We start from the raw sequence: 14,830 nt of genomic DNA, 5'->3' as shown, positions 1-14,830 counted from the left end.
AATGTGATTTTGGAAAATAAAATATGTGGTTTCATAGTAAATGTTGTTCTAGACAATTTTAATTCTTGAATATTTTTATTTTGAGGAGTTAGTTAAAGTTGAGTGACCTCTGGTGCTAAAAGTGTAAACTTTAGTGGTCATTGTTGAGCGATTTCCGCAAGTGCACGGTATACGCTTGTAGTAATAAAAGATATCGATCCCACAGGGAACGTTTTTTAACAAAAACTTATTTTGAATTGGTTGAATATACTTTTAAGATTTATAATATGGAAAATTGTTAAATCGGAATTGGTTTTGAAACTGCTAGAATGAGAATTAGATTAGAGTATAAAGATGTTAGAAAATACTTCTGATTTAGGAATGAATTTACAAAACAGGATTGTTTAGTTCTTTAGAAAAGTAAACAAATGTATTCGTTTGCATTAAGCAAAGAAAACAACTTTAAACTTTGTATAAATTATAACGATGAAATAAATGACGGAACCTCTAATTTTTAGGCTTTGAACTGTAGTCAATCCTCCTACGGTCGGGTTAGATCGCTACCTTAACCAAATTAAAAATCTACCGAGATAATAATTTGTTTAAGTGTTCAACAAAGTTTCCTTGTAAAGATTTTGAATTAAACTACGTTTTAATGAAAACACCGGCAATCCACTTCGGATCCTTTACCAAAGTGTTGCATGAAAATCTATCGAATAGAACAGACTTTATTAGATGAAATATAAATTGATACAAGTTTACAGAGAACAAGGAGCATGAAAACATTCGACTGCGTGCAAGTGAACGGGTTGTCAATCCTTTCCTTGGGTTTCGTTAGAGTTTGTCAGGCTCAGGGGCGGATTCTCTACTCAATCTTCTCGCTGAATCTTCGGAATAGAGACTGGTCTATCTACTACCAAAATGTAAACTAATATGAACAAATCTAAACGCTACTGTGTTTGTTATTATTGAATAAACAATGTATGTACATCATATTGCTTTTTACAGAAATGAAATCTAAATTCTGAATCACTTGACTCGGAATTTCTGCATAAATTCTATACTAATCTCTTTCTTCTATATCTTTTCAACTCTCCATCAACTCTTTATTTATAGATGTTGAAGAGTCGTGGATGAAGTGTCGTGTCCGTTGTGAAGGATCGTATCCGTTGTGAAGGGACGTCTTTATCCACCCAAACGAACGCGTTTCTTTGATTTAAATATGTGTTCATTGTACTTGGAGGAATTTCTGCACTTACCGAGAATGGGGGAGCATTTATTTGGTCTTCGGACGAAGGGAAGGAGCTGCTGGTTGACGCGTGTCGCGACCGAGAATTTGAGATTCTCGGTCGCGGCTTTCATAAAATTCTCTACCGAGAATCCTGTTTCCTCAACCGAGAATTGACATTTTCTTCTGTTTCTGACCTCGTCTTTGTCCTCGTTTAGGTGTAATTGATCTTCGTCGTTTTTAACTCCTTTTGTAAGGTTTTTATTCTGTTTTTAAGCTCTTTTCGTTCCTATTTGGATTTTACCAAATATTTAGGTACCTTGCAAGAAAGAAACATATTCGAACGTAAAAGTATTCTAAACAGGTATAAATAGCACAAATTCGTAGCAGAACTGATGTAAATACTAATGATATATTAGGTATATTTTGGGCTTAACAGTCATACTGTTAAAAATTGAATTCCAGTAGCCACAATGCTAAAATGGATAAAGTTCAGTGGTGATGGGTCTAATTTATCTGATTAACTTACCACGTACTCTTCAATATTTAGGGCCTCTTTGGTTCAATTGTTTGTTGTTGGTATTAGGATATTTTAATTGAATTTATTTTTTTTAAGTTGTTTCGAATTTTTACCAAACACATTTTTTGGTTCATTTTAGAATTAACAGGCAAAATGCCGTTTTAAAAAATAAACAAACGGGTATTTAGCGTGTGAATATTAGTTGATTGAGGCTATATAATAATAATAATAATAATAATAATAATAATAATAATAATAATAATAATAAGACTTAATACATCATTTGCCCTCTGAACTTGTCCAAAAAGTTTGATTGGCCCTCTGAACTTTTAAAGTGTCCTCTTAGTTCTTTCAACTTGCATAAAATATTCAATTAGCCACCTGAATTTGCGTAAAATGTAACCAATTGATCACCCGGTTGCAAAAAAATAGGGTTAAGGTGCAAAAATACCCCTAACATTTTGGGTCAGGAACAATTTTACCCCTAATGTTTGTAGCCAAGAGCAATTTTACCCCTAACGTTGATAAATTGGATCAATTTCAGACACTATTATAAACTACAGTCTTTTTTTTCTTTATTTTGCACCAATTGCATATCAATTTGTTCTAAAAAAAATGATATAATGTTTCTTGTAATTTAATAATAAAATTAGAGATTAATATTTATAAATTCGGTGAATTTTTTAAATTTTTTTTTTGTCTAATTCGTACAAAAGACAGTATATTTTTAATATTTTTTTCTTATTTTTTTCACATCCCAACATATGTTTGTGATTTGTTATTGATAAAATAACGCATGTGTGAAGTGTAGATGATAAGATTCATGACCGAGAAGACAGTTTGATGAATTATTTCTCAAATTGACCCAATTTATCAACGTTAGGGGTAAAATTGCTCTTGGCTTCCAACATTAGGGGTAAAATTGCATCATTTTAGACGTTAGGGGTAAAATTGCTCCTGCCCTAAAACGTTAGGGGTATTTTTGCACCTTAACCCCAAAAAAGTAAGTTAAATACGAAAGATGTATTCCACGCATCTTAGAATGTTATTACGTAATTCAAAAATAGATTAAAAATGAAGTTATTACTTGCTTAACTATAAAACTTGTCTTCTCTAATATTAGAACCGCATACTTAGTCGTTTTACTTTTTATAAGATGTGTACAATACATCTTCCGCATTTAACTTATTTTTTTGAAATCGAGTGATCAATTGATTACATTTTACACAAGTTCAGGGGACTAACTGAATATTTTATGTAAATTGAAGGGGTTACAGGACACTTTGAAAGTTTAGGAGGTCAATCAAACACTTTGGATAAGTTTAAGGGAAAATTTTGTATTAAGCCTAATAATAATAATAATAATAATAATAATAATAATAATAATAATAATAATAATAATAATAATAATAAGGTTTATTACATCATTTGCCCCCTGAACTTGTCTAAAAAGCTTGGTTGCCCCCCTGTACTTTTTAAGTGTCCCGATAGCCCCTTGAACTTGCATAAAATATTTAGTTAACCCATGAACTTGCATAAAATATTCAATTAACCCCTGAACTTGTGCAAAATGTAATCAATTGATTACTCGATTGCAAAAAGTAAGTTAAATGCAAAATATATATTTCACGCATCTTAAAATGTTATTACATAATTCAAAAATAGATTAAAAATTAAGTTATTACTTGCTTAACTATAAAACTTGTCTTATCTAATATTAGAACCGCATACTCCGATCTTGGTCGTTTTATTTTTTTTAAGACGCGTGTAATATATTTTTCGCATTTAACTTACTTTTTTTACAATCGAGTGATCAATTGATTACATTTTACGCAAGTTCATCTACGTCCGTACCGCTTCTCGTGGAGTAGATCCCGCATCCAACCAAGTCTTTGACCAGGGAACGGGAGAATTCCCACTACCGCTGGCAGGCCAGCCGGGCCATGAGCGCGGTTCAGGGGGGCTAACTGAACATTTTATGCAAGTTGAAGGGCTATCGGGATACTTTGAAATTTCATAGACCAATAAACTTTTGGACAAGTTCAGAGAACAAATGATGTAGTAAGCCTAATAATAATAATAATAATAATAAGCAACCTCACCATGAATATTTTTTTTTTCTAAATAAATTAACAAAAGCTTCATATACTACGTACAAACACAATAGCCAAACCATATATATATATAGCTTAACTATAATTTCACATACATGGATAATCTCAATACATCATACAAATTATAAAAAACACATAATCTATATTTAAAAAAATAATAATAATAATTAATAAGGAAACTCGCCGGCAAAATTGCCCGGAGGATCATAGCAACAAGTGACAAGAGATCCACCACCACCGGTGCATCTAACCTTAGCACATCCAAGTTGTGTTGTTTTCCGCCAAACCACCTGAATATAATGCATACACACTTTTCCAGGCATACAAGAGTTCGTATTCCGATCATAATCACCCTTTTCATCTACCCACATTTTTACTGCATCCATGCCTTGAAAATCTGCATTACCACTCCATGCTATATTTTCACCATATGGTCCTTGGGAATGTATTATATTGCAATCTCCGACTCGTTGGTTCGATACGTTTAGGGCGTAAACTGCCAACGAATTGTTCCATCGGAGATTACCGACGCCAACGGCTAACCGTTCTTCGTTGTGGGTGAGAAGGTAGTCTTTTGGGGTGTTTTGGGCGAGAGAGAGTGAGGGGATTAAGAAGAGGAAAGAGAGGAGATATAGAGATGAATTGAAGGATAATATGTCTATTTTCATTTTCTTTGGGGATTAGATGGGATACTTTTTTTTATTTTGGAGGGATGAAATTGAATTGGTATTTATAGATTGGAGGATTACATTGGTGAAAGAGTTGGAGAAGTAACTTGTGATGACTTTAGGAACTTTCATATTTGAAATTGGGATTTGATAATGAAATTAGTATCTCTTGGTTATATATTATCAAGAGTTCAAAGTTATTATTATGGTAATATAGATTGATTTGGTATCTCTCAAATTAGAGCTATTATCGGGACACTAATTTCGTGTTCCCGCCGTGGATTAGGGATGACAACAGGTAGAGTACATATGGATAGTGTCAATCCCAAACTCTTACCCCCGTTTATTTTTTCATTATCTGTATCCATCTTATTACCTTAACGGATATACTTCATGAATCTCATACACGTATGTGAGTACTGTTATCCATTAAGAATCAGAACATAAAACAAAAAATATTATAAATTTAACAAAGATAAATTTAATAAATCATCCATAAATAATTTATCTGCAAATTTAACAAATATTCCAAATTCCAAAATTCTAAATCAAGCTTAATTAATAAAAATAAATTGGATTAGTGATTAAAGTCAATGGATGAAAGTCAAATATATGCAAATACCCGTTAGAAGGGTATTCTCATACCCTTCACATGTAATATTTTTGAGCTCATGTCTATCTCATATCCTTTTATACATGGTACGGAAAATCCCATTAGAATTAATATCAGGTACCGGCGAGTAAAATACCCATTATCATCCATATAATGGATCCATGTCGAAGGAAACTAATACAGACATTCATTTAAGAAAAAAAGATCATATAATTATTGGTGTGAGGATAGGATTTGCTATTCTTGAAAGATGTTTTTAAAGTTTCATTGTTTAGCATATAAATATGTAACTTTCAGATTGTAGAGAGATCATCATATTACAATCAATCTTATTAATCTCTTAAAGGTTCGACTTTTGTTTGAAGACTTGTATTCTTTGGTTTTGAGGATTCTTACAAATTCCTTCAAGTTAAACTTGAGAAATCCTTCTTTATTTCTCTCAACTCACTCGCCATTTTGGAAATCACGGAGATGAAAACAATTATATCCTCCAAGTTGGATGAGAACGGAAATGGATTGCTCTCTCCGTCCTATGGGGATCTGATATTTGAAATACTTATAAATGGCACAAAACTTCTATCAGCTTGAAAATTGATATAGTTAATTAGGTAATAATGATAAGGAAAGTCAAAATAACAAAAGAATTGGATACTATATTTTCTTTAAAATCTACAGTTTCTCTTATACGTAATTTAAAATTGAATTTCGAAAACCATTGTCGAAATGGGAGATTTTATTATTATATAGAGTATTTTTCAAATCCTTATATTGTTCCTAATATGAGATCCCACTTTATACTTATTTTCCTCTGTATGTCCATACAATTAATAACGTTTATAATTTGTTTTCTTTTGGTATATGATACATCAAGATATTAGTGAATTCTAGCCATAAATCATAATAGTAAAAACTATTCTTTTATTTAATTTTTTAGTTTAAATATATCTTTGATATGGTGCGAGAGTCTTTTAAATAAAATGGATAGAATCGTGTCAAAGATTATCATAAAACTATTAGTTTTTTTTCCAAATTATGTCTAGACAATATATCAAAGCTTCTTAAACTAGGTGGTCCAAGATTCAAATTATAACAACCCTATTAATTGGTGAAATTTCAAGATATGGTAAGATGAGTCTAGATTTTATAGAATTCAAGCCGAAATGGCATTCGTATACAGGTGGGTATCATAGATTAATATAAAAGCTATTATTAGGCATGAACTATATATCAAACTAGCAGTTGATCCTCGCTTATCCAAATCACCCTCATAATCAAAATTATAGTATTTGACGATGTATTTACCAACTTTTTCATCCCCCTCAAACATCAAAACAACATCCACAATATTTTGAATATAATCGTAGAATTTATTTCATAGATTGCCAATGTCTTTTATAAGGATTATGCATATACTTTCGCACAACTCCAAATACTTGTGAAATGTTAGGCCTCGTACACAAACATCACATAGAGCAAGCTACTAACTACATTCGTATATGGAACATTTGACATATATTCTCATTCTTCGTCACTTTCTGAAGATAGAGTTTCCTTGAGATTAAATGATAAGTATGTGGAGTTGTAACTTCTTTTCATCCATTTCAAAATGCTTCAGTGCTCTTCTTTAATTTTTTTTTTTTTAAGTCAAACAAAGTCTCCTCAATTTTCATCTCTCTACTCATCTCCATATCGAGAATTTTCCTAACCTCACCTAAATCTTTCATTTCGAACTCTGGATTCAACTGAGTCTTCAATTTCTCAATCTTTCCTTTATTCTTCGAAGCTAGCAACATACCATCAACTTAGAGAAGAAGGTAGATAAAGGATCCACTGTGTAGCTTTTATAAATAGGGTTAATTATAAATAGCTACTTTGTGGTTTGGCCAATTTTCAGACCTTCACCTGTGCCTTTTTTTTTTTTTTGCAAACGCAATTCTGTGATTTGCAAAATTTTGCATTTCACTTTGTCAGAATTTGGTCGATAACGACTTTGAACTGAAAATTTTCAAGAGTTAAATGATATTTTAAGCAACTTTAATTCTTCAACTTTTTCGGTTTGAGGTCATTTAGGTGTTGTTTTTTATGAGAGGGAAATATAATGTTTAGAGAGAGAAAACTCCAAAAATGATGATTTTGAAAAATTAAGAATATGGTTTCATAGTAAATATGATACCAAACAAGTTTAATTCTTGAAATTTTTCATTTTGAGGTCGTTATCGGCCAAATTTGGTAAAGTAATAAAACATGTAAAATTTTGAAACCACAGAGTTGTGTTTGAAAAAAAAATATCATAGGTACCGGTCTGCAAATCAACCAAACCACATGGTAGTTATTTGTATTTAACCCTTATAAATATACACAGTGATCGTATTTTCTTCTGGTGTACTTCTGCACCATCATGATTGTTGTGCGGAATTAATGAAAGATAAATAAACAGGCAATCGAAAAAACACAGATTTACGTGGTTCACCGACGTTGTGTTGGCTAGTCCACAGGCAGAATGAGAATAGTATTATTAGGAGGCGAAAATTAGATTACATGATTAGGTTTACATAATGGGGTATTTATAATACCCAATCTAACCTAATCCAACTAGGAACCCATGATCCTAATCCAACTAGGAACACATGATCCCAATCCAACTAGGAATCTGAAACCCAATACTACTCCGAATAGGAAACAAGATATACTGATTCAAGGCATTACGACAAATCTCCACCTTGACTTGAATCCTCCTGGAAACATAACAGATGCACCCATGACAGTGTCAGATTCTCCCTCTGCCTCAGAGTCGCCCCCCACAGGGCAACTAATAATCTCTATTCCCAGAATTTTCCGAGCTGCACCTAAATCCTTCATCTCGAATTCTGCGCTGAGAAGACCCTTCAACTTCTTAATGTCGTGCTTCTTCCTTGCAGCTATCAACATGTCATCTACATACAACACCAGATAGATAAAAGACTCAGTTTCCAATTTATTGTAATAGACACAATAATCATATGGGCTCCTGGTGTAGACCAGCTGTATCATGTAGCTGTCAAACCTCTTATACCACTGCCTAGGAGACTGCTTAAGTCCATACAAGGACTTCTTCAACTTGCAAACATAATTCTCCTTCCCAGGAATCTGGAAACCATCTGGTTGGGTCATGTAGATCTCTTCCTCCAAATCTCCATGCAGAAAGGTTGTCTTTACATCAAGTTGCTCAAGCTCCAAATCCTGATGTGCAACTATAGCTAGCAACACTCTAATAGAGGTGTGTTTGACTACTGGTGAGAATATCTCATTATAATCCACTACCTCTCTTTGATTGAAACCTCTAGCAACAACTCTAGCCTTATACTTGACTCCCTCTGCAGGTGATATCCCTTCCTTCATCTTGAGAACCCACTTGCAAGTAATAATCTTTCTCCCTGGAGGTGGTATGACTAAATCTCATGTTTGATTCTTATGAAGGGATTCCATCTCATCTCCCATAGCAGCAAGCCATTTCTCAGAATCGGTGCCTGAAACAGCTTCTTGGTAAGTTGATGGTTCACGAGTGTCCACCTCTTCAGCAACCTGTAGTGCATAGCCCACCATATCCTCATACCTCTTAGGTGGCCTAACTCCAACCCTCCTTGGTCGATCTTGAGCTAAGCTACGATGTGTAGCTTCAGATGGTTGAGAAACTGATGGTGTAGACTCTAGTAGCTCTATTTTTGCTTCTAACTCTTGTTCCTTCAAGCCACTCTCACTCTGTATGACCTGAAACTCCACCTGTTTATCAATGCTATCAGTTTCTGTTGCAGTTGTAGGCTTCACAATGGCTCTAAGCACAGATTTTTCGTCAAAGACTAAATTTCTGCTCAAAATAACCCTTTTCTAATGGAGACCAGATCCTGAAGCCTTTAACTCCATCTCCATAGCCTACGAACACTCCCTTCTTGGCTCTTGGCTCTAGCTTACCCTCATTAACATGATAGTAAACTGTGCACCCAAAAGCTTTCAAATTTGAGTAATCAGTAACCTTTCCTGACCACATTTCTGTAGGCGTCTTGAGCTGTATGCCGGTGTGTGGTCCGCGGTTAATCAGATAATATGCTGTGTTCACCGCTTCAGCCTAGAATCTTCTTTCTAACCCAGCGTTAGAGAGCATGCACCTCACCCTCTCCAGTAATGTCTGGTTCATTCGTTCAGCTACACCATTCTGTTGCGGTGTATTCCTGACTGTGTGATGCCAAGCAAGCCCTTTATCCTTACAGAACTGATCAAACTTAGATGAGCAGAATTCCAGACCATTATCAGTTTGCAGCCTTTTTATCTTCTTTCCTGTTTGGTTTTCCACCAATGCTTTCCATTGCTTGAAATTCTTGAAAGCTTCACTTTTATGCTTCATCATGATGACCCAAGTCATCCTTGAATAATCATCAATCAGAGACATAAAATATTTGTGACCTCCCAAAGACTCAACTCAAGATGGACCCCAACAATCAGAGTGGATGTAATCAAGTGTGTCTTTTGTTATGTGAATAGCTTTGGGAAACTTGTTGCGATGTAGTTTCCCAAAGACACAGTGTTCACAAAACTCCAAACTCTTAACCTTATGACCATCAAGAAGATCATCCTTTGATAGAATCTGCATCCCTCTTTCGCCCATATGACCAATTCTCATATGCCATATCTTTGTCATATCCTCCTGGTCAATCTCTGACGATGCAGCATTAGCTGAACCTGTAACAGTGGAACCTTGCAGGAAATACAAAGTACCATGCTTCACACCTTTCAGAATCACATCAGAACCTTTACAGACATGTAGAACTCCATCTTTTCCTGACCAGTTGAGACCCCTGCTGTCTAACAGACTCAGAGATATCAGATTCTTCGTCATCAACGGAACATGCCTGACTTCGTTCAACGTGTATAACTTACCATCATGTGTCCTCAACTTGATCGAGCCTATTCCAACTGCTTTGCAGACATGACTATTAGCCATGTAAATGCTACCTCCATCTACCTGTTTATAAGTTGAAAACCACTCTCTCATTGGACAAATATGATAAGATGCTCCTAAATCAAGAACCCATACATCAGAGTGATGAGTGTGTCCATCAGCAACTAGAGCAATATCGTTTTCAGAGCTGCTGTCGCCATCTGCTACAGCAGCAGAACCTGGTTGATTTTCTGATTTCTTCTTCTTCTTTGGACAATCAGTTTTCCAATGTCCTTTCTCCTTACAGTAATTACAGGTGTCGTCTGGCTTGGGACCCTTTGAGAATGGCTTCTTAGACTTCTTCTTTCCACCGTTTCCCTTTCCCTTACTGCCGCTGGCAAACAGTCCAGAGGCCTGATTATCTGCACCTGTATTGCTCGCCTTATGGCGCAACTCCCTACTATGAAGAGATGACCTAACTTCTTCCATAGTCACAGAATCTTTACCAACAATAAATGATTGAACGAAATTCTCATATGAAAGTGGTAAAGACACCAACAGAATCAAAGCAGCATCTTCATCTTTAATTTTCACATCAATATTACGTAATTCTAGTAATAATGTGTTCAATTGATCTAAATGATCCCTGAGTTGCGTACCTTCCTGCATTCGCAGGCCAAACAGACGTTGTTTCAGAAGAAGTTTGTTCGTTAGAGATTTCATCATGTATAAGCTCTCTAACTTCATCCACAGACCAGCAGCAGTCTTTTCGTCTGAGACCTCAGTGATGACGTCATCTGCGAGGCACAACATAATTGTTGAATGTGCCTTTTCTTCCAGAATCGTCATCTCAGCAGTGACTTCTCCCGTTGCCTTCTTCAATGGTGTCCACAGACCTTGTTGTTTTAACAAAGCCCGCATCTTAATTTGCCATAGACTGAAACTATTTCTCCCAGTTGTTTGTATCACCGCCTTGGTGATTCTTACAAACCATACAACGTTTTTTTTCCAATTTTCACAGTAAAGTTTCTTTATCAATAACTTTGTATCCTTCCGAGTGGGTCATATAAATTTCCTCTTTCAATTCTCTATGTAAAAACTCTGTTTTTACATCCAATTGAGATAATTTAAAATCCAATTGTGCTATAAACGCCAACAATATTTTGATATCGTTGTAATCAATTATCTCCTTCTGAGTGTAGCCTTTAGCCACTAACCTTGCCTTGTAATGGGTGTTATTCTTGTCAGGAAATTCTTCTTTCGTTGCACACATTTGCATCCATTGCCTTCTTTTCCTTTAACAAACTTACTAACTTACATGTCTGGTTCTTTTCAGTGGATTGCATAACAGTTTGACCCAATACCATGTAGATATGACAATATCTACATGGTATCAAGCCAAGATTTTACAAACTGCATCTCCTCATCCATAGTTTTCCTCTATCTTTCATCTTTTGAGCTTTGTACAACTTCACTATATGATGTAGGAGTTTCATCAACCGAAAATGTGCAAGCCACTATATCATCATAACGATAACGAATAGGCTTTTCTATTTTTATTTTTCTTTCTCAATGCAATTAGTCTCTATTTCTATAAAGATTGTTATGCTAGAACCACTCTTTCTTCATCTGATACTTCTAATATAGGAGTATATGATTCCACAATTATTGGATCAATTCTTCTACTTCCAACAAACTCCACCAGTTTGGAAGTATTCTCTAATTATTATGGAATACCATATGTCTTCTTATCTACTACCCTTTTCAACATGGTGGATTCATCAAAGGTAACATCTATGCTGAATATTATCTTATTGGACTTTGAGCACCACAAACTATATCATTTGACTCTAAAGGAAATCCCCAAAAAAATGACCTTTTTTGCTCTATGATCCAACTTTGATTCCTCAGCGTTGTAATATGCAGTACTACAAAACAAATGTAAGGAATTATAATGTTTAGGACGTTTTTCATGTCATACCTTTAATGATGTCTTGCCATTTTATAGTAGATGATGATAATTGATTTATGAGATGGCTCATGTATATGTTACAACCTCAGTCTAAAACCGTCTTTCAAGCCAGCCTGAGACATCTTACATTAATTTTTCTCTAGTAGAGTTAGGTTCATGCGTTCTACCACCCCATTCTGATATAGTGTGTTTTTTTTACTATGAAGTGTTGTAAAAATACTTCATCGTGATAAACTTTCATGAAAGGACAACTTTTGTATTCTCCATCGTTGTCTGATCGGAGACATATGATTATAATCGTAAGTGAAGTGTTGTAAAAATACTTCATCGTGATAAACTTTCATGAAAGGACAACTTTTGTATTCTCCATCGTTGTCTGATCGGAGACATATGATTATAATCGTAAGTTTATTTTTATAAGTTTATTTTGCTTGTTACCGTGGAGATTTTTTTTTATATAAGTGTATATTATACCATTATAAAAATACATTCGAATTATGAATAAAACTTCATACATAAATTCATAAATAGAAGAAAACAAAGCGCATAAATTAGGAGAAAAACTCATAAAAGGGAAAACGTAAAAATAAAAAAACAAATCACATATTGAATGAAATGTTAATATTTTTACAAATCCAAAGTCGTAAAAACATAATTGTGATTTCAATTTCATCATTGAAATCCTTCAAAATAAACCACTTTCTAAAGTAGAGACTTTAATTAACTAATTAAAACCAAAAAATATAATGTTGAAAATCTAAATTAAATGAAATTTGAAAATAATATAGGCTTTTGTAGTTTAGGGAGGAATTATGCATCTAGAATATATTAAGAAAATATTTTACAAATTAATCAATCAATTAAAGCCAAGAATTACGGACCTATGAGTTAATCTAAGTTTCCCCTATATATATAGCAAAAAGAATTTTGATGCTTGAGGCATTTAAGTCTATTATGATAATTAAAAAAAAATCTATTTTAAACATAAAATTCAGTTGATATTGTGTCAATTTATATTTTTAACAATTAAAAAGTATTCTTCAAAAGTAAATTTTTTTATAGTACTTTTTATACGATTAGTGGCGAATACAGTATTGGTTGTTGGAGACCAAATTAACACCTACGTGCTTTTAAAAAAAAATTACTAAATCGAATTCACTCAAAAAAAACTTTTTAAAATTAAGTAAAATTTGCTCGTTTTGAACAAACTTAGACTACTTTATCCTTTATTATATACTAATCAAGTTGGATTTTGTAACTAAATACAAACTCAACGAGCTAGTTAACCACCTCAACCTTAATTCATTGAAAACAGAAGACCAAAACCATCCATGATAGGGTGTTTTCAGTGGCTGAATGGGCCAAAACCATCTATAATATGGATGGTTCCGGCGGCCGAAAATGTCTGGCCCCTTCCAAACCCCTCCCTGTCTTCGCCCCTAATATCGCTTAATCTTAATATCAATTGGATTTGATTGAGAGAAAAAAAAATTCAATAGGCTTTAATTAAAAATGAAACACTGTCCCACCATTTGAATTGGATTTAATCTATATAGCAATAAATAAATAAATTTGTTACTCTAAATGAAACTTTTTCTAGTTGAAACTGGTAATTAATTAGTTGTCTTGTAGGTTTATTTTTAACCCTTTAATTAATTATTGGCATAACTGCATTTTATTTCAATAATTTTCCATAAATAAATAATAACGGTACAATTATAACATATTTAATAACGGCAACTCCCTATAAAATAACCTTTCCACACCAAACTCAAAATGTACAATCAACATTAAATCAATGTCTTCTCAAATTTCCTCAACTCTTGCTCTTCTTGTAGTTTTAGGCGCAGCCCTAATCCTTCCGGTGATCAATGCCCATGACCACCCAATCGACTACCTTAAACCTCAAAACGCGGCGAGGGAAGAAGTCGGTATCGGACCTTTAATATGGGATGAGAATTTAGTAATATACGCACAAGATTATTTAAACACCCTTTTACATGATTGTGAACTTGTACACTCCGGCGGGCCTTATGGCGAGAACTTGGCGTGGGGTAGTGGAGACTTATCGGCAATGGATGCAGTGACAATGTGGGTTGATGAGAAACAATGTTATGATTATGAGGCTAATTCTTGTGCTACGGATCAAGCTTGTGGGCATTATACTCAGGTTGTGTGGCGTGACTCGCTTCGTGTCGGGTGTGCTAAGTTTACTTGCAATACTGGTGGAACTATCGTTGGATGTAACTATGATCCTCCCGGTAATTACGTTGGAGAAAGACCTTATTAGTTGGCTACATAGATAAGCAATGCGTGGAATTTTATATAACGAATTTCTGATTTCTATTTGTGATGTTGAATTTTAATCGATTATAATTTATAACATAGTGCATTGTGAACTACTAGTTTATGAAATAGTTTTTTTTTTTTAATCAAGTTTAGTTAGTTGTAATTAAAAATTCATTATTAAATCTTGTGTGTATACATTTTAAATCATGATTTTACAATTTATAGTCAAATCAGATATAAAAAAAATCTAAACTATAAACAAATATAATCTTAAATGCAAATAAAAATTCATATGAAATGATAATGATAAAAAAGAAATGGTTAATTTTTATCAAAAAAAAAAAGGAATGGTTAACAAAATTCATAGTCTTAATTCAACATTCATCATTTTATAAAAGAAAATTACAATTGAAATTAAATAAAATATACATAAATAATTATATATTTTTTTAAGAAAATGAATTCGAACCCGCACCTCTGAAGCTAGGGGTATAGGTAAAATCAAATTATTGATTAAATATATATTATTTCTTTC

General features: G+C 33.6%; 1 protein-coding gene across 1 annotated transcript; it reads left to right on the top strand.

Annotated features, from left to right (window-relative positions):
• The first annotated feature begins 13,804 nt into the window (after positions 1-13,804).
• On the top strand, positions 13,805-14,296 carry LOC136227330 (pathogenesis-related protein 1-like). Its single transcript, XM_066015972.1, has one exon. It carries the CDS (start codon positions 13,805-13,807, stop codon positions 14,294-14,296), a length of 492 nt encoding a protein of 163 aa, XP_065872044.1.
• Positions 14,297-14,830: the final 534 nt, after the last annotated feature.

Source organism: Euphorbia lathyris, chromosome 4, assembly GCF_963576675.1.
Source record: "Euphorbia lathyris chromosome 4, ddEupLath1.1, whole genome shotgun sequence".
Lineage (NCBI taxonomy): Eukaryota > Viridiplantae > Streptophyta > Magnoliopsida > Malpighiales > Euphorbiaceae > Euphorbia > Euphorbia lathyris.
Note: the sequence above shows the minus strand (reverse complement) of the source record. Positions and strands in the feature narration are given on the sequence as shown.